This window comes from Primulina huaijiensis, chromosome 10 (assembly GCF_012295235.1).
Source record: "Primulina huaijiensis isolate GDHJ02 chromosome 10, ASM1229523v2, whole genome shotgun sequence".
NCBI lineage: Eukaryota > Viridiplantae > Streptophyta > Magnoliopsida > Lamiales > Gesneriaceae > Primulina > Primulina huaijiensis.
The window spans coordinates 1,036,653-1,056,866 of NC_133315.1; the positions used below are offsets into that span (position 1 = coordinate 1,036,653).

General features: G+C 35.9%; 1 protein-coding gene across 2 annotated transcripts; it reads right to left on the minus strand.

Moving 5' to 3' along the window:
- Window positions 1-3,590: 3,590 nt before the first annotated feature.
- LOC140986008 (cleavage and polyadenylation specificity factor subunit 1) lies at window positions 3,591-19,997 on the minus strand. Of its 2 annotated transcripts, XM_073453937.1 has the most exons (26): window positions 19,548-19,997; window positions 19,138-19,284; window positions 18,588-18,741; window positions 17,493-17,625; window positions 16,870-17,015; window positions 16,110-16,205; window positions 15,981-16,033; window positions 14,491-14,622; window positions 14,304-14,355; window positions 14,089-14,208; window positions 13,705-13,839; window positions 12,716-12,844; window positions 12,438-12,515; window positions 11,280-11,411; window positions 11,054-11,148; window positions 10,117-10,313; window positions 7,900-8,681; window positions 7,674-7,754; window positions 7,541-7,606; window positions 7,330-7,407; window positions 6,862-7,083; window positions 6,573-6,704; window positions 6,250-6,426; window positions 5,490-5,675; window positions 4,498-4,877; window positions 3,591-3,789 (listed from the first exon to the last, which is right to left on the minus strand). In XM_073453937.1, exons 1-26 carry the CDS (start codon window positions 19,868-19,870, stop codon window positions 3,675-3,677), a joined length of 4,341 nt encoding a protein of 1,446 aa, XP_073310038.1. In that variant the 5' UTR covers window positions 19,871-19,997; the 3' UTR covers window positions 3,591-3,674. The 2 variants fall into 2 exon arrangements, with proteins under 2 accessions (XP_073310038.1, XP_073310039.1); XM_073453938.1 differs by lacking the exons at window positions 19,138-19,284; window positions 19,548-19,997 and having other exon boundaries at window positions 17,493-17,620; window positions 18,588-18,725.
- Between the last annotated feature and the right edge of the window lie 217 nt (window positions 19,998-20,214).

The window sequence follows — 20,214 nt, forward strand, 5'->3', positions numbered from 1 at the left end:
CAGCACCATTTTATTTGAAAATTAGGCTGACTACCTAATGTTTGATTTGAATAATAGCTTGGACTAGTTCAGTGGCCATTTGCCAATTTTGTTCAGATAGTGCGCTTTGTATTGGAAACTTTATTATATGATGATGATTCTTGAATGGAAGGTTCAATCCAATAAAGTCTCATATTTAAGCATTTTAAATTGAGCAGGTCTCTTGTGAGACGGTCTCACAAACTTTTATTTGTGAGTGGGTCAACCCATCGATATTCACAATAAAAAGTAATACTCTTAGGATAAAAAATAATATTTTTTCATGGATGACCCAAATAAAAGATCCGTCTCACAAAATACGACCCGTGAGACCGTCTCACACAAGTTTTTGCCTTTTAAAATTTATAATTATAATTTTTTTTAAAAAAAATTGAATGTGAAATTAATAAAATGTTGGAAGGGTATAGAATTTGTGTTTTTGTTATAATTTTATTCTCAATTTGTTGTTTTGATTCTTCAGAGGGAAAACTTCAGTAAATCCAATTTAACAATTTCTTGTAACTTTAGAAGTTATGACATGCTTTAAAATGAATTTTACTTGAAGTTTGTAGGGTGAGAATCTACTATAATTATAATTAAAACTATTTTTTTTTTTAGAAAATATTAAAACTAGTATTTTAATATAACCCAAATAAAAGAAACTAATAAAATTTAAAACAAAAAATAATTTGTTCTTTCTATTTTTGTAAGTGGNTATTCACAAAATATAAGTCGGTGTGTGTTCAAGTTTGATGAAATATAAGTTTTGGACCATAATTTCCGACCCTACCCGACCTGAATGTTAATTGGATCGGTCAGTCAATGTCAAACCCATTGCTGAAATGATGGGCCCATACTTAATACAATCAGGACCGAAATAAAAGCCCAATAAACTAATCGGAGTCTGACTCATGACCCCTTTCGGGAATTGACATAACACGATAGAGTCTGAACAACCGAGCACGATTAGGCCCGATAGGCCCAAACTCCAACAAGTATGACGGTGCATAAAAATCTCATTTATGTAAAACTCTTGAACAGATCACTCACAATATAAAATATTATCAAAGTTAGTTAGACTTCAACAACTCAATAAATAAAAATAACACAATAAAACGTCAAGCAAAAGTCGAAGATATAATTATATAAAATAAAATAACGTTTCGGGATAGAATCCCCTTAAACCCAACAAATAAACGAGTTAACTACTAAACATCATAATAAAATATCCAAACAACAATTAAAATAAAGTGTTCAAACTATAAATACGAGAGTGGATGAAGAACAGAAGACACACTTATGTGAAAATCCTAAATTCTTCAACTTTCCTCGACTCTAGTTTTTCTTGTTACGTGCGGTGGCTCTTGCCAGCTGATAAATCTCTCCCAAGTTGTGAAAGAATGTCCAAAAAATGTGTGCTAGGTTTTCCAAGTAGGTAGCCATCAAGAAAGTTGAAAAGAAATCGATCATATATTATTTTTTTAACGGATCACGCTGGGGCTGATGAAAGGGTTGGCAAATTCATCAGCCCCACGCAATCTCTGCGTTAATTAAAATTTTATGTTTCACTCTAGCGCACTAGGTCGGTCGAACTTGGCCGTCCCAGAACGCTATGAGACCCAAAATGACACAATACAATATATAAAAATGACACACATCAACATCCTTTTATGCCATAGCCGAAAACCGTCCTTGCCATAGAACCACTCCACCTCGATCTTGGTTGTCATGTTTTTCTATTTGATAGAGTGAATTTCGGAACATGACTCTGAAATCAGTTGTTGTGAATCAAAGCTCCTTTTATCCCTTTAGATTTCATAACAACTCCAAGATTAGCCCTGTAATATCTTCTGGTTTGTAATGCAATGATTTGTTCTCAATCAAATGTGTGGATAGTTGATTCAGTACAGTATATACATATATCAAGCGTTCAAGAAACAATAATAACACCATAACTATAGGTGGTTCGGACAACAAAAAACTAGCCCACGTCCACCGGAGATATCACCATCTTGATTCAATGAATGGTATACATACACGTTGAGTTACAAAGCTTCATCTAGAATTCACTCTTGATCTTTTTCACTCAATTACACAGAAAATAACTCTCTTGGATTCTAATGGAAATAATCTGAAAGCTTTCTTGTAAAAACTCTTGTACATCACCTTTCTTTAGCCTTTTATACCTTGCAGCCTTGAAACTGATTCAGTGTTTGGCTACCTGTTGCAACCTGCATCACAAGGTGATTGTGCTTTTATCCACTCGGGCAAGATAATCAACCAAGTTCTTGTTGTATTGGTTCCTCCAGTCACATCACACATTGATCAATTTTCTGAATTAACAACGCTTCTGTTCAAATATTTTGTATGTCGTATTTGGTGCGAAGGGTACATCGTTGCCCTGAAGACAAGCATGTGAACTTTTGAGAAGAGGCTTTATATATTATGTTGGAAGTTCTTGAAATCGGAATTTGCATGGGAAAATTTAGCTTTCCTTGTCTTGGGAATGATGTTTTGATTTAGCCAACATTTTGAGTCAAGTTATTTTTGTTTGTTTTTTTGGCTGGTTATGCTCATGAGGTTAAAGCTTGGACATAGTTATCAAAGCATTTTCTTATGACGTTTCCTTCATTGATTGACAAAAGTATCTTATAATGTCTTTTTTAAACCTTAAATTAATATTACCTTAAAATATGACGTTTCCTTCATTGATTGACAAAAGTATCTTATAATGTCTTTTTTAAACCTTAAATTAATATTACCTTGAAATTCCACTACCATTTATCAAATAATATTTCTATTTTAACAACAAATATTTTATTAAACTTCAACATTCATTAATCCCACATAAAAAGCCACTAACCGCAGTAAATAATTTTATTTCTAAAATAATTGCTATTTGTTTGATTCCTAAATAGCATATCGAGGCTTCAAATTTTGTGTTAAGTGATTTTTGAGGTTATTAAGCATCAATATATTACTTGATTGGTTTTTAAAAAGTCCACTCTTTCTTATATAATAATCTTCTCTCATTTCTGCATTCGCATACAACAAATGTCTAAAATGCACTAGAAAATTTCCGAATATATACTTGGTGTAAAAAACACTAAATTTGTATAGGCAGTCCATTATTATCCTTCAAATAGTTGGTGGGTTTCATTCCACAGCAAAAATTGATTTTTTTTCCTCGTGACTCTTTTATTTTGGAAATTATACATAAATTTACAACACTTAGATTCCATTCAAATTATAAAAAAATTTCAGCTAGCTACTGCCATTTGTTGCTTCTAAATGATCATGCTTTATGCAACAATTGTCTAAAATACATGATTACAATATTGTAATGCAAATACAAGTTTCAAAAATACATTATTACACCATTGTAATACAAATACAAGGTGGTTAATCTTCTTTGCTTTCTACGCAATAACTCCTATCCCATAAGACTACTCAAATGCCACCGCACCTCATAGCTAAAACAGCACAAAGGAAATATGACAGTATCAGAGAGCCACTTTCGCTTACTGGGATGACTCATGACTTCATTATTCAGATAATACGGCTGCTGGCACGAAATGAGGGAGAAGTGGGCGAATATCATCATGAGGCCAAGCTCTCGTCCACCACTTTGTTTTCAGCGCCTTTGGTGCAAACTCTCAAAGAAAGCTTGTTCCAAGAGTGAGATCATTCAAGTTGGACATGATCTGAGTCCGTGTTGTTCCAATTTGTTGAGCAATACCCGCCTGCTCTTCCAGTGGGAGCATCTCGTAACTGCAACATGTGGGTATTGGGTACATGTTATTTGTACAGACATTCGCATCTAAGCGGCTTAAAAAATGATGGTAAGAGATGCATGAGAATGGAAAAGATATGGCCCATGCGAATGTATTCAAATAATGCTCTCCCGCATATACACCAACCTCAAATAAGATTAAGAACAAAAAAATTTTACACAACAGCAAACCAGTTTCTGATAATTTCTCTGTCACTTTTTCAGAGGTCTGCACGGGGTGGTAGCAAGTACATTATTGATAAGCAAGATAAAACAGAATCTGTAGGAGGTATGGACGCATTATAAATGGTCAGAGTTACAGAAATAATTTTTTTTAAAAAGATAGGGAGATGTGAATGAGTATCTAGTTCAGCAATCTAGTACCATCTACTTCTTAATCAGAGCACCTTATATCGTCAGACGACATCACATTTTGCCATCAAAGTTTGACATCAGAATCTGCATCATGGCAGTATTTCAATCTCAAAACATTTCTAATGGACAGCGGATTTTGGCTGCACCATCGTAATTCTGCAAGCACGCCACCAGAAGTTTTACCGACTAAACAGGCATAAATTGACAGATGAACCAAATGTACCCAGTGTTTGACATGTGATAATGAAAAATTGGGGTCAACTTGTTGCGATCGAATGCACAAAAGGAAGTCAAGCTTTTCCAGTCAGATACATCAGAGTGAAACTACATACTGGGAAAGCAGCTCGCAGTCAACAATGCTGTCTGGACCAGGCCGATGAGCCTTTCCATATGAACAGAAGTGGCGGAAAGACCTCGGATTTAGTCCAGCAACATGGGAAACAGCATCCACAAGCTTTTTCTGCAGTGACTGCAGCCTACGAAACGTCAGCTCATCGAGAGGTGCAATACAGCCAATGCTGCCATCCAAGGTGCCGAAAAGTAGACCGAAGCGGTTGGTCTTATCAGATCCAGTACTTGTTCGATCAGCCGATGTAGGAAGCAGCTGCAGCCGCAAAAACTTGGTGATATGTGCACCAACATGGAATTCAGACCTTGATAGAAGTTTCTGTCCTTTCCAGCTTTCTGACTGCTTTGGGGCATAATAGAATATCTAATTGTTGCATACAAACTGCTAATGTCAGATGATTGCGGCAAAATATTCTTCTATGGTGGAACAAATTACACGTAACTCATAAGTGAAATTGATATATCCAAAAGTAAGCAGAACAAACTGATAAAAAAATAGCAGGTGAAGAAAGTAAAGTTTCGAGAACAAATGATGTGTGATAATAAAAATAAAAAAAAAACGAAACTAACGCTGAGAAATTTTAAGAATGAACTTAAAGAACTATGAGAAGTAGTTGCCAATGCCTAAAAAGTTCGGACACAAAAGGAATATTGTTGAAGTGTAAATTGCCACACTTTCCATGGGTTGGAAGTCATCTTGTAGCCAAGAAGGAAGGAAAATCCATGTTGATGTTTTTTGCCGATTTCATGGACATGTCCAGTGTATTGTACCACTATTTTTTTACCTCAATGATATGATCTTTCATGCCCAAAAAACAAGAAAGAAAATCCAAATAACCTCTTGCTTCAATTCTTGCCATACAGGCACCACACTGAGAAAATTAAGATTGTTCACTGGCATTTTCTGCCCAAAATTATATAACACATAAGTGACTGATGTTTGAAAGAAAACATGCACGGCAGAAGAAGGGGCTACCTGAACATTCTTCTGCTCATCTGAAACTGTGAGGCTGAGAGTGCTTCCATCTATCAGAAACTCAGTCGCTAAACAATCAAGCGAGCCAAAATCCTTTGCCAATAAATTAAGTTGAGACCCTTGTTCTTTCCAACTAAGAAAGTATATGCTTTTGTGAACATCTCCAAGAAGAATAAAATTTTTCACCTGCAAAACTTCACTCTCAACAGAAAGTCCAGCCAAAAGCTCATAAAGTTATCATAAATTAGAGCACCTCATCCTCACAAAAGGTGAGTGTGTGTTCAGTAAAGAGTAAAAAACTATGAAAACAGAATTTTTGGGTTAAGACAGAATATTTGGAAATGAGACTTGATCAACCCATATGCTAATATTAACAGAAAATCTAGAAAAAGTGAAATATGTGGAACAATGACAACAGAGTAAACGAGCAAGTGCTCAGATATACATGGAAGTTTTCTTTCTCCAACAAATATATCGGTATCGGACAGCTTGAACTGCTGGTTTGTAACTGAAATTGGGGGAAGCTGGTCCGATACAGCATTGAACTATCTACGGCCATAGAGAAAAATATGCACAGGAAATTTGAAAAAAAAAATTGTACTAGGACACCTGATACAACTGAAATTGAACAAGATAAAAAAAACATAATAGACTTGGAATGCAGTAACTTGAGAAATGGAGATTGTCATACAGCAACAATGTTCATCAGACCACAGATTAATGAAGGATAACAAGTTGGGTATGCAAATGGGGCACGTACAATGTTTAGGCTCACGACATAAAGAGGTGGGACATCAAAGAAGGCAACCCCATTTAACTCAAGACCCGTCCACTTGTGCAGAATAATTTTGGGGCCTGACGCTATCAACAGATGACCTTGAAGTGATGCCAAAGCAGATATAGCACCTTTCAATTCTTTAGAGTAAACTTCTGAAACCTGAGAAGATTAAGGATGATTAAATTTAAGGTTATCAAGCAGTTGCGGATAAGCAAAACAGTTCTAAAAGAACAAGATGAAACAAACTTTAGGGCTTGCTAATAAATTGTAGTGTGCTCAAAAAGGTGAAAATACAAGCTCGCTACCATAGCTTGACCGCCGTCCGAATTCTTGTCAACAGAAAATAAAAGTACACGTCCTCTAGCTGCTACATCTTCCCCTTGCACAAAAGCAGTTCCAACTGCCAACAGCGTCTCATTTTCTTGTGTTGTAGTATTCTAAAAGCATAGACAATTCAAACATGAATAACTCAATAAATTACAATAAAATGTTCAGGAGGTACATAATACCATAACCAAATAGTTAAAAAACTTAATGGGTGAAAATTAGAACATTTCAGGCAAAAAGCAGTTTGATGTGACAAGTTAAACTTACATATAATGTGACAACTCGTACAGTTAAAGCATTTTCGGAGCTTTGCATGGGAATTGTAGCCTTTGTTTGCCAGGGCCCACTGGATTTTTCAGCTTCCATTATCCGTACCTCAAATTCTTCCACAGGATAGGTCCCCTCAAAATTCAAATTATCATTTTCAAATTGATTTCCAACTTCTTGATCAATCAGAGACTGAATGACTTGATTAAGTGGCTTTAGCATCTGCAAAAAAATTGTAAAGAAAACCTGATTGAGTTACCCATTAAATTTTTTCCTTGTTCCTGACCCTCTTGTTAGGGAGCCGAAGAAAGCAGCTAGTGCCTAGTTGTTTTGAGTTTATGAAATCAAGTTTATTTTCTAGCACAAGATTCATGAGGACCAAGCGAATACAAGGAAGTAATATTCCCAATGAAACAAGAAATTTCATAATTATATATAAAAAACTGATAAAATAGAGCACAAACTTACTGGAACAGAAACTATAACCGGGTACAAATTTTTCTCAGCAAAGTAAGTTATTTGATGTGGCGTTCCCTTAAGTGATACCTGTCACAGATAAAATACATGGAGGGAAGGCGCCCAAGAAGAGAAAAGGAAAGGATTGCATATGAGTTTAATGGAAACAAATTCGTGTTATAAAAAAATACCGCTAAAGAGATTGGAAAAAATGATTTCATACCTTCTGCACTGGCCAATAATTGTCATAGGATGATAAAGCTGAAAGTTGGCATATTTTTAAAGCGCCCTAAGAAAAAGGAAAAATATTTTCAGTTGCTGTGCAAGGAATAAAAGAACCCATATGCTTGGCTAACCTGTGAAGTTATGTATATAAACCCATGATTGCAGTTGACATTGTGAAGAACAGTGAAGGCACCTATTGGTCCGTCACACAACTGAAAGAGAAGGATAGAGGATTGCTAATGGGTTTTAATAAACTGTGAAAGGTCAGCAAGATAGAAAATTACATATATAGAAAAAGATGTCATACTCTTAGCTTTCACTCAATAAGTGGAACCATATAAACTGAGACAAACTAACCTGTGGATGAATCCGTATGCGCTCCCTGAATATCATGAACCAAGCTGGCCTTGTCCCGGAGAGGAATAAACCCTGTACACCACTGACATTCTTGAAAATGTTTATACGTTGAGATGCGATCCCTGATTTTGACTCCTCTCGTGCATAAGTGTCCAAGAAAACTCGGACAAAACGTAGATTTCTAAGCCTAGACGAACTTATACTGCTGCGACTAATAGAATTCTGACAATAAACATCGTTAAGTGCGGGAGCATTTTCTGAACCTTCATAAATATAAGCATGATAACATAGAATACTCCCATCGGACAATATTCCAAATAGAAAGGGACGGCTATGATCAGAAGCCCATCTTTGCATGGACAGCTCAACAACCTGTATACCATGATTCGCTTCTTTCCTACCATCTCTATTGGCTTCAGAATTTTTTTTCATGAGTTTCACAGGATCATTCACCGGATCGTGAAAAAATGAGTCCACAATGTGACCCTTTCCAGAAACAAATTTGTCAACAGAGAAAACACTGTTGAAATTGGGCAAATCAAATATCTCAAGATTTCCATTTTCATAGCACAGAACACAGTATACGTCACCCTGATCATGCATCATACCATCCGTTCCATCAATACCCTCCCCAATGCCAGTACCAAGCCAAGCATCTGTACTCGTCTTCCGGAGCCATGCTTCAGGTCCTTTATCTTGATAGAGTGTACAAGCAGACACCAACTTATCCGAGCTTTCAAATGCAGGTGGAATAATGACAGAAACTGTGCATGTGGAGGGATCTAGGAGAAGAAACCGAGTAAGCACAATGCCAAGACCACATAAAGCATGGTTCAGCACATAGGAGTAGAGAAAAAAACACTATCAAATACGGGCCCATTTCAATGCCTGGAATTAGAATATTGTTCTGGAAACAGTTGTGTTAACGTCTTAGTGCAGTTTGAAACTTTTGGAAGATAAACACAATACTATTAGACATTCATATATGGCAATCATGTTAACAAGATCTTTTTATCCATCTACCAAAAATATCAAATCGTATCTAAATGTGAATTCCCAAGTTGCCCAGTTTTAATTCAATTGGACAAGTTTCAGGGCCAAACACTACAAGCACTCATTCACTCCAACCTTTGATCTATGCCAACCCCAAGCAATCTTTCAATGTATTATCTAACTAGTTAAAAGGAATATATGTGCGGGTTACTGAAGTTACCAGACACATAAATATGAAAATTAGCTGCATTACAGAGGCAATAGAGGAAACACAAGTAGATGCTTAAGAACTAGAGCAATCCAAAAAAATTTTACATCATAAAAAATGGAAATTCTTCAACACAATAGAAGCCACAATTTTTACAAACGAATATTTTCCCCAAAGTAAAAGGTTCCACGTACCAAAATACTGCAAGAAGTGTGATAAAATAACAAATCCATAAATTTCCATCAATACAAAGATCAGAGATTTAGATTTCAAGATTTACCCAAAAAATTATTAAATGCAATAAAATAAAGGATTAAAAATACCCTAAAATGCTAAGAAAATGCAAAATATAACTCGCTGAAACCCGTCCATCCTCCTCACCATCACAGGATATAAGTTTCGGTAGGAGGGTAGCAATTTAGGAAGGGTTGTTGGACTTATCAAACCCTAATACATAAATCCCAATATTTGTGGGAAAATAGCAATAATAATAATAGGACATGCAAGGGAACAAAGGCATAATATCAAATCTAATTCCATATATATTGATTAAGTTCTAAAGGTACTCACTTTGCAGATAATTCAAACAATGTAATAAATCATGAGCACTCGACACCAACATATATCAAAAACTGTGACTTGGGAGCAAAAGGCACACCAAAGGATACAGAACTAATTGCATTGTCTATTAACCTTCATTTTGTGGTATGATTTTAAATAAGGGGACATCATTGTCACAGAAAACGATACATGTAGGATTATGATTCTAATTTAAAAGCAATTTTTCAAATTTAATCAGTTCACATCCACAGAATCAACATAATTTATGAATGGGTTCCTCATTTCAAAAAATGAATTCTATAATTGGAGTAAGGAGCATCTCGACAAAAAATGTAATAAATAAAACACATTCAAGAGACAGAATCAAAAGCTATTTTTCTGTACAAAAAAAATATCATACTACATGTATTACAAAAAAGAAGCCATTTTATTGTTTACGAAGTATTAAGGCATACCTCCAACAAGAAGCTGAATACTTCCATCAGTCATTCTCAGCAACACATAAGGATCAGCAATGAAAACCGATGACACAGTTGTGCCTTCAGAACCTGCACCAGCTTCCGAGTTGGAAGTTTTAAATGTCAAATCTTGAGTCATGAAAGCGCCATCAAGGATCCGAGCACCACGAGCAAAGATTTGGATAACTCGACGTCTGCATGACCAAAAAAATTCACAAAATGTTATCACCTAATAGGACTTCAGTGATAACATTAATTACCCATTGTCATTGCAATTCAAAAACTGGAAAACGGTATTTCCTCATTAATAAGCAGGGACAGGACGTGAACTAACAGAACTAAAATTTTCATCTGCTAAAGGCACCAAACGCTCTTCAAAAAGACCAAACCTAAGTCACCACTTATTCTAAATAAAGCAAATTGAAGCAAAAGGACCTCAGACCCTAATACCGATGCTTTCAGTGCCAGAAAAACTTAAGCCTAAAAAGAACTTATAAATTAAGGTTAGAATTAAAATTGTATTTCAATGTCGAACTGACGAAGCTCAGACTGCATTTACAAGCAAATCCATGTTTCCCTCCACTCCACCCAGGCCCAAGCAGAGTGTATTAGCCTTATATTAGCAGAGTTCTTGTTCTAATTTTGACGACCTTCTATTCATACAAGTCCAAACGAAAGGTCATTTCCATGGAATTAACACTATTCTCTCCCGAAGCACCAACACTACAAAAGATGTAAACAATACGTGCACATAAATTCCATGTGCTGTACGGAAAAAAGTCCATACGCTGTGATTATGAATAGAACATAAAACTCGTGTTTTCAATTATCAATTTGAATCATTGATATAGAGAGGGAAACTAAGAAGGTGAAAACAATAAAATAAAATTCCAGAGCATGTGCATAAAGTGATTGAGCCAGATAAGGGAAAGACCTTTCAAACAAATTTCCTGCTGCAACTGTACTTCCTTGAACATAGTAGTCAACATTTTCAGTAACCTCCTCAAGGTTGTTAGCTGTTTGTAGTACCTGCGACACAGAACATGTTTGTAAGAAAGACTACAGAGATAACATAGTAGCCAATTCAGGATAAGTCATAGTTCTGAACCTGAAAGAAAATTTTTCCAAACTTAAACAGAAAGGTTTTACTACTGACACACCATTGTACGGTTTTCCAAACTAATTATCAAATATGCATGATATTCATCTTCATAAGCTGCTCCCTTTGAGGAATCACTGCGTAAATTCTTGTGGTAAACTGTCCAAATCCCTTTGCAACCGGGTAGTGATTCCTGCATAAAAGCAGGATGTTTTGATGCATATCAACAACAAAGTCAAAGAAAACAACTGAAAAATCACTCAATTTGTAATACATAGTACAGGTAGGTGATCCAACCCAAATCAATTTGCTTGGAAATTAAGAAATGTATGATAAGGTTCTGAATGGACCGATGCTGGTAAATGCACTATTTGGGTACACATACAATTTCATATCATGGTTGACATATCCCCAGACAGGTAAAGAAGAAGTGATGCTACTTGCCGTAAAGGTTTTCATATTTCATTGAGTTTGGATACACACTGAAATTGGAACATTAAAGTTCCCGTTTTAAACAAGCAGAACGTGTTTTTGTGCTGCTTGACTCAAGCTTAGATTTGAGCAGCCTTGAGCTCATACATCATTCGAAAACTTCCAAGATTTTTCTTATTATTTATCTATATTTCGTATAGTATAATAAATCAAAATCCCTTGACATGTCAACCATGTCTGTTGTCTTCATCGCTTGAAAATTGATCTAATTTCTCTTCAGAACATAAAACACAACGCTCCTAATTGAACTCAAAGACCTGTTGATATGGTCTTCAACCCATTAGGAGTACCTTCACGAATGAATGTAGGACAAATATTTGAATGTTTGCTAGGGTTCGCAGGGGCTCGCTATTTTAACAAGTTGGTAAATTGAGCTAGCTGAAACTAGAAAATTCTATGTGAACTAAGGTTAATTACAGTACATGCTCACTCAGAGCTTGACTCTTTCATAGCCCCATACACCAAAATAAAGAAAACTTTCCTTTTACTCTCCCACCCATCTTTCCTATTCTATCTGCACTGATCAATGTGTAGAATAAACTCAATATTTTTTAAAAATTAAAAAATAAAACCATTTGAAGACGAAAGGGTTACACAAGCAGACTCAAATCTAGCAGATGAACTTCCTCCAAATACAATGGAAGGCTCCAACCAATTACAGTTTTACTGTAATGGGAAAATAATAAAAGAGTGGTATTTTCTAATTGGGAAAAGAATCTATGCAAACCTGAGTTATGGTTTCTGGGCGAATTGATTGTTGAAGCACACTGAGAGAACCATTCTTTCCGTGTCCAGAACAGCACACCTGAACAAGATCCAAAATAAAATTTTTGAATGCCTGGGCATCATAATAAGAAATAAAACTTAAACTTCTGGTCCGGGGAGTCATAGAAGATGTATTAAGATGAATAATAATGACAATTCAAAATACTTGGCACAGGCAAATACAAGATGCTCGAGTTTATTTGTAGCACTAATATTCAAATTAATGAAATCATAATTTACCAGTTCATAATTACTCTGCTTCGCACTTCCTGTCGCATTTGGGTCAGCGCTAATTCTCAAACCATAAGAGAAATCTTTCAATGGACCAACATTAAGCAATGAATCCCTCACGGCGAATGAGAAAGTTTTCTGCATGCATCAAAGAACATGGCACCATAAGAAATGCAAAACAATCAGATTCATGCAGCAAAATAAACTTATGACAGTAAAAGCTAATTATGATGAAAGCATAAAACGAAATTTCGGATAAGTCATCTGCCACAAGTAAAACTCATCAAGCTCTTCAAGAGCTCCGACAAGAAAGGTGGTTTTTACCCTGAAATGTATATTGCTCTTGTAAGACCCTTTACCATATACCGACTCAGAGTAAAGAGTCGACAAAGCAAATATCATAGGAAATGATTTGGCGGAAATAATCACATATTAACACTTCACATGGATTTAGAGAATTATTTCAAAAGATATATCTCGAGTTTTGGGATATTAGTTGCTAGATGAGGTTATAAATAAAAACAAAGCAGAGAAGATGCGCAAAGAAGTGATTCACTACTTTCATTTTAGATCCCCAACCCTATTGTAACTCTTCAACCCTTAAAATAAAAACATCCTGCAATCATACTTGTCAACTTGAAATTTTTTGCTCAATTCTTCTTCAGTTATTTAATATTTGTAGGTGAAACCAATCATCACTGCAACAGACTATGAAAACTAACAGTATCAATAAGTTAACAAAAAGTATGGATATGATAATTATATCCCAAAGCAAACACTTGGTCTTTCCACTCATACATAAGCCAAAATTCAACTAGAGCTTTAGTACTTATCATATCATAAGCAAGTAAGCAACTAAAGAGGAAATGACATTTGGCTGCTGTCAATTAGAACAATGGTGGGTGACATTTGAATCACACCCCCAAGCACGTAAATAGATATCGATTATCATCATAAATGTAAGACATCGCTCAGCATATTTTCAGAAGATGTTTAACCTGAGCTAGCTGAGAATTATTTGGGCTTGAGCCAAATAAAGAAAGTTCCTCATTATTGGCTATATCCTTCAATGCATCAGAGGGAGACCTCCGCAACCTCTTTGCTAAAGGTGCATCAGTTTCTATATCCCCAACCTAGAAAATAAAAAAGACAAATACAAGATAGAAAAAATAATAAATATATCTTTCAAGAAAAAAGTACATTTAACTGAAAACATAAATTTTAAAATTTCCAAGATAACATAATGGTGAAAAGTAGTGATTCCAACAAATTTTGAACTTCAAAATCCACCACCAATCCTTTAACAAGAAAACGAGAGCCCATAAGAATAAAATCAAACAAGAGCTGCATTAATGTTAAGGTGAATATTTAAAAAGGCAAACCTCTTCCTTCAAACCAGTAGCTGGAGCAGGAGTTCCCACTTCAGAATTATATTGCACTAGCAAACTATCACCCAAACGACTGCCCAGGAAGAAGAGTGAGCTTCCAATTGTTGTAATATCCTAAAAAATCAACAAAAAATGAGTAGGATACCAAAAAAAAAAAAAGGTTCATCCAGTAATATACAGAAGCATGATCAACATAAAAAGCGGCTAACCGAAGTAAGTACAGAAGCTCTTGACTTGGAAAGTTCGAGCCTCTGAACAATTCTGCAAAAATGGAAATACAACATATTACATCAGTGATGGCAACGTGAAAAACTGAATACCGTGGCTCAAATCAGAAGACACGGGGAACTGTAAGATGCAAAAGAGAAAGACATTAAAATGCAAAAGAATACCAACCTTCCATCATAAACAAGAGTAAGCAAAAGCAGTTCCCCAGTTTTTGTCGAGAACATGGCAACATCATTTGTTAACCATGTTGCATTGGCAGCATCAAGCTCTGTAATGAAACTAGGTCTAGGCATCTCTTGACTGAAATGTAGACAAGGAATCCACATCAGGGATAACTTAATTATCTCATTAAAAATGTAGGATGGAGATGTGAATCATACTAAATCTTTCAACGGCCATTATACACAATTGTCAATATGACAACCATTAAAATCATATAATCTAACCAACTAGCTTACAAGAAAACACAATGACAGTGTCCGAAATAATTAAAAACTCACAACAATTCACATCAAACACTCTCAGCAGAACAGCTAACTCACAACAATTCATTTACTACTCTGCAAACTTTACAAGAACCAATTCACATTCCACTAAAACAAATCAACCTATGCCATAGGCCTAAAGTAGCTCAATCCATTAGAATCTTTCTCTATCCATTTCACTTTTTCCCCTCCTCAAGCACCAGCATCATGTAGTGTCCTCATCATCTCCTACACTAATATGCAGCCTCTTTGGTTAAGAAGAACTGAAGTAGACGATCCTAAAACCATGTAAAGGTTCAGGAAAATAATACTGCCCACCCACTTGATCAAACAGTATATAGCATTCACAATGTCTTTGGTGTATTGTAAACCAGAATAAAGATTAAATCCAAATTTTCCTGCAAAAATATATGAAAAGAAATTTCCCCTTGCCTAATTATCATAGAAGAAACATTATGTGATATCAAGTCAAGACATGTAACAGCACATGCCTAGAATTATGGTACCAATTGAAAGGCCCGAGTCATATCCTCACACAACCACGGTGCCATTTGAATCAAATTTTGCTCCAGATCACTACTCTATTGACTTCAGTAACTGAAACACCCAAAGAAAACTTAGCTAGGAGTGCCAAGCAGAACTCAGTCATTTAACAACCAATTCTGGTAACCTGGTCTATGGTGTCAGGAAACTTTCATCCAGAAAAATAAAATAATACAGATAGCGGAATTGAAATGGAAAATGAAGCATCAGGACACCCTCAACTTGGATTACTGTAAAAGTTGGCTGATGATTAACCTGTCCTGTTAAACCTATGCATTAGTGCACCTAGATGAGAAGCAACAAACAAAGAAAAGACTTCAAAATATTATGCTGCAAGTCCTTCACTATCATGAAAAATTTCAACCCTCAATCTGCTTAAAAACAGAAAAAAATGTCCCTAAAGTTAAAAAAACTAAGGTTCGTCAACCAAGACAAATATCTAGAAAAGGGGAAAACGTCGTGGCATTAATCATAGTGTAACAATTGTAAGGTCAGATAAAGAAGTACATGTACAGATAGCTGCCATAAGAGTTTCAGTGACAAGGCAGAAAAACAGGGACTGATGGAAAAGCTCAATTATCTTGAGAAGGAAAAGCGGGAGGATAAAAGAGTCAAGGAGCTGGGTCTCACCTCCCATCAAAAGGCACGGCAAAATTGTTCAATGCTAAGAAGCATGATGTAGACTGCCCAAGTGAAGTATAAAGAATAAATAGCGGGAAATTTAGATCACAAAATATCAAGGTTAAAGTTAAGGTAAACCTGGCTATGATAATGAATTGTATTAGCAGCAATCACAAGTACTCCCCCTATGGGAGATGGAACAGCAAGGATCTTGTATGCATCATGTGGAAGATTCTGAAAACAAAGAAAAAAAGGAATCATATTTTAGATAAATTCTAAAGCTAGAAAGTACATGTCAGCCTTCAAGAATCCAGAACTAAGGCTAGAAATATTGTAAGTAATTAGCCACTCATTAAAGATATAGAACAAAATCAAAGATGTGGGCTATACAGCTGACTGATTGGCATTTCATTGCAATATTTATCCATGTCAAGGTATCAAATAAAAATCAACTCCACAACAAAAATAGGCTTTTGGAAACAACCAACAGAGCATATAGATTCGGATATATGTACCATCACCAAAGTAGCTATTCAGGCCTCGGGTACAAAGAAAAGCTAGCAACATAATTAATGCTTGATCACAATCACAGCACAGAAAATAAAATTCCCATAATGAGAATGTACACATTTATTCCGGTATGCGCACGTGAGGTGACTGGAATAGATAAACACTCTCCCGGATCAAGAGAGCAGACAAACATAGTGAAATAATGAGTACTTGATCCAGGACAGGGAATGAAAATCTTGCTGCCATGAGAATGCCTGGAAATATGAGTGCAAATACAAACAAAAAAGACACAAAATCTTAATACACTTTGGATCCTTGTAAAATCTGTTGCTTCAATGTCATATGAATAGAAAGGTTAACAGTCAGCATAAATAAAACTATAACTTACATTGGCTGACCATATGAGTGGATGCTGCTTTAAAGTTGTATTGATACTAAGCGCAGTTATCATACAAGTGTGATGTTTCCATGATACACGACCAGCCCAAGTAAGCTCCTGCTCATGTAGAATAACCACAACAGGCTCAATGTAACCTGTCAAAGGTTTAATCATCAACCATAAAAAATAAAGACGAGAGACGCTAAGGCTGAAATACAATTATTCACATAGTATCTGACAGTGTTATCTCATAAATTGGCAACAAATAGCGAAAAAAGGGATCCAAGGGAGTAACATGAGTGTGAGTGTGACCCAGCATCCATTAGCATGATAAACAGCCATTAATCTGTTTATTTTATATTTATTAACTATGAAGGGTAGTAGACATGAGTGTGAGTGTGACCCAGCAGTGGACAGATTCTCAAGAAGGTGATAAACTCTGTCAAAAAATCATAATCTAACACTTGAACAGTTCCAACAACAAATGAAACAAAGAAAATTAACATCTATGGAAGCTGAATGCGACAAAAAAGTGAAATTCTGATATAAGAGATGGCAATACAACCTTAGCCACATTGTAACCCATTGTTTATCAAAGTTATGAGATTAAAGAAACCCAAGTAAAATCTTACCATGTAAAAATATAAAATCTTTAACATGCTTCATGTCAAGATCTCGCAGACCAACAACGTAGGATGACTCAATTCGAGATGCACCAGGCCCTGAATTAAAAGTATTGTCCTCCACAGCCAAACCAGAACTGGCCTAGCATCAAAAGTTAATAATTAAATTAAAAAAAACAAACAAACAAAGCAAAGCAAAAACACCCACACCTGCATGCACACAGTTACTGTTTCACCACAGAAACTGGCAAAAGCATTTGTCTAGCCACAGCACATATCAATACAATCATCATTTCAACCGCCAACATTATATAATGCAAAATTGTAAATGGGGACATGCAATCTGGGATGGATTCTAAGAGAAGACCCTGCTATATAACTTTTATGTGACATGTTGCTGTCAAAGTGTACTGAGAAAAGGATCCTTTTTCGAGTAAAAAGAACTAAATCAGTATCAAATCTTGTTTCATGCGGGTTTGTAAACAATTAAGAACCATGCAATTGCCCCAATCCCATACACCCAGCTGACTCACACTCATGTGCAGAATGAAATCATTCTTCACTGAAATGAAATATGTTGGTCTGAAAGTAATATGCAAGTCTCAACACAATCATGTCATTGTTAGGTTGAGCGTTTCCTGAACTTCGATAGAAATTAATGTGACAATGACATCTAGAATATTTTTGAAACTTAAAATGTGAAATTACAAAGGCCATTGAAATTAGTCCAGACAAGGAGATAGCAACATGTACTTAAAAATACATAAATGATCATTTGACACACATCATAATCATCTATTGGAATACGGCACAGTGCAAGGTATGTGCTAAGGACACATTACCAACCAACTTCGCTCATTCAGCCATTTCCACATCATAGCTAAAATTCATTAGCAAAATAATCTGTTATAGTATCAAGTCACACTACTCAACAGCATGCTGATTAATATTGGTAATTGATGCATCATATCAAACCTTATGTCCAAACCATCTAGTATCACTGATGCTCAATAAAGCAACACAATATAACTGGCAGTAATGCACATTAAAATAAATTATGTTATAAAAATGAAATAATCAAAATTGGAAAACAATAAAGAAAACCTCAGCTGTCTTGAGAACTATCATCTGTAGTCCATAAACAAGAACAGCGGAACACCTTCCCAGTGGATCAACTTTTACTAGTGGGCCTGTGCTAAAACATTCTCTGCCTTTTTTCAAGTGCAGCCAATCCGGACCCTCGAAACAATGCATAGAACTGGAAGATGAAATGAACTTTATGATTAGAACACAACTATATGTGTTTCAGAAAACTAATAGACTAATACATGAAACTGAACTACATCAATTAAGCATTATGGTTGGGCTTTCAAACAACTAGAAAAAGATGCAGTACAACTCAAGTCTCAAACTAACAGTAAACAATGACACACATGCATTCGGTTGGAAATTGACAACCTGCAATTCCCCAAACCTTGCTGGTCGTTTACCAAATAATTTTCAATATTCAGGAATTTTTTAGCAAGTTCATGTTGAAGATCAACATTGCTGAAATCTTACTTTTAAATCCATCAGTAAGTCAGTATACAAGTGAAATGAAATATAATTCTCTTTTTTTCCTGTGAAACTTGTGATGGACGAGAATAAAGCTCACCTGGTGCGAAGCCCGTGTAAAGAATCATCAAACTCCAAAACTGAAAATTTTGCATCTCGAAAAGTCAATATAATTGAATCTCTCCTCCTTCCTTCATTAACACCTCCATTTGTTAACACCCCTAATGACTCCACATTGCCATGCAATCTACAACATATGAACAAACCAGTATATACTAATCACGTGATAGCCACCACAAGAGAAAAAAATTCGAATTTGATGCATAATTTTTCAAAGCTCGAGTTTTGCACTCAAACTACATAAAATCTCGCTCCACCTTAATTTGCCCTTGATTAAATTCCTAAGTTCGCCAAATTAAAAATGGAGTCCATATCATACAAATACACACCACATATAACTTAAAATTTTGATGCAAGATTACCTCGGAATACATTGTAAGAAAAAGAGACCTGTAATGGCAGACGAGCTCGAGGGAGGCACCAGATACGCCCGCCAAGACACCGCCACGTTTGGCCGGTTTGGAGCTCATGAGGTTAGCGGATTCCTCCTGAATTCTGACGGTGTAGACTTCAAGGACGTTGGCAGCGACAGTGATGAGGTTAGGAACAGGGCCAATAAGCTTGGTGGAGGATGGCCACTCGGAGTCCAGCCCATCACCCGGTAGTTCAGGGGCTCGTGGAGTGGCATCGGCGGCCGATTGGCTGATGAACCCGGAGGCGCAGTGCTCGATGCCGGTGGCATGGTGCATCATCTTGTACGCAGCGAAGCTCATTTTGCCAGTTTGGCTTTAGCTGTGTAAGAGTGAAGCAAAAGGAATATTAGGGTTTTATACGGACAACTGTAACCGCAGACGTTGGCGGGACTGGAAAATTTGGGATCTTAGGTACAGCTCGAATAGCATTGCGTCCAATCACTAAATTATTATTATTATTATTATTATTATTATTATATGTGGATAACTTAATATTTTATTTTATTTTATTTTTATACGGTAATGATATTTCTGCTGGTTGCTCCGAGGTTTTGAGGGCATATGGGGGAATGCATAAAGAAAATCATTTTCGCAAACATAAATTTTTCTTAATGAGATTACTTTCATTAAATAAGGTAGAAAGA

Coding starts and splice junctions, on each gene's coding strand:
- LOC140986008 (XM_073453937.1), bottom strand. CDS start 19,870: ATGAGCTTCGCTGCGTACAAGATGATGCACCATGCCACCGGCATCGAG. Junction 17,626..18,587: donor TAGTTCTCAAGACAGCTGAG/GTTTTCTTTATT, acceptor TTTTGATGCTAG/GCCAGTTCTGGTTTGGCTGT. Junction 16,034..16,109: donor CAATTCATTATCATAGCCAG/GTTTACCTTAAC, acceptor TCACTTGGGCAG/TCTACATCATGCTTCTTAGC.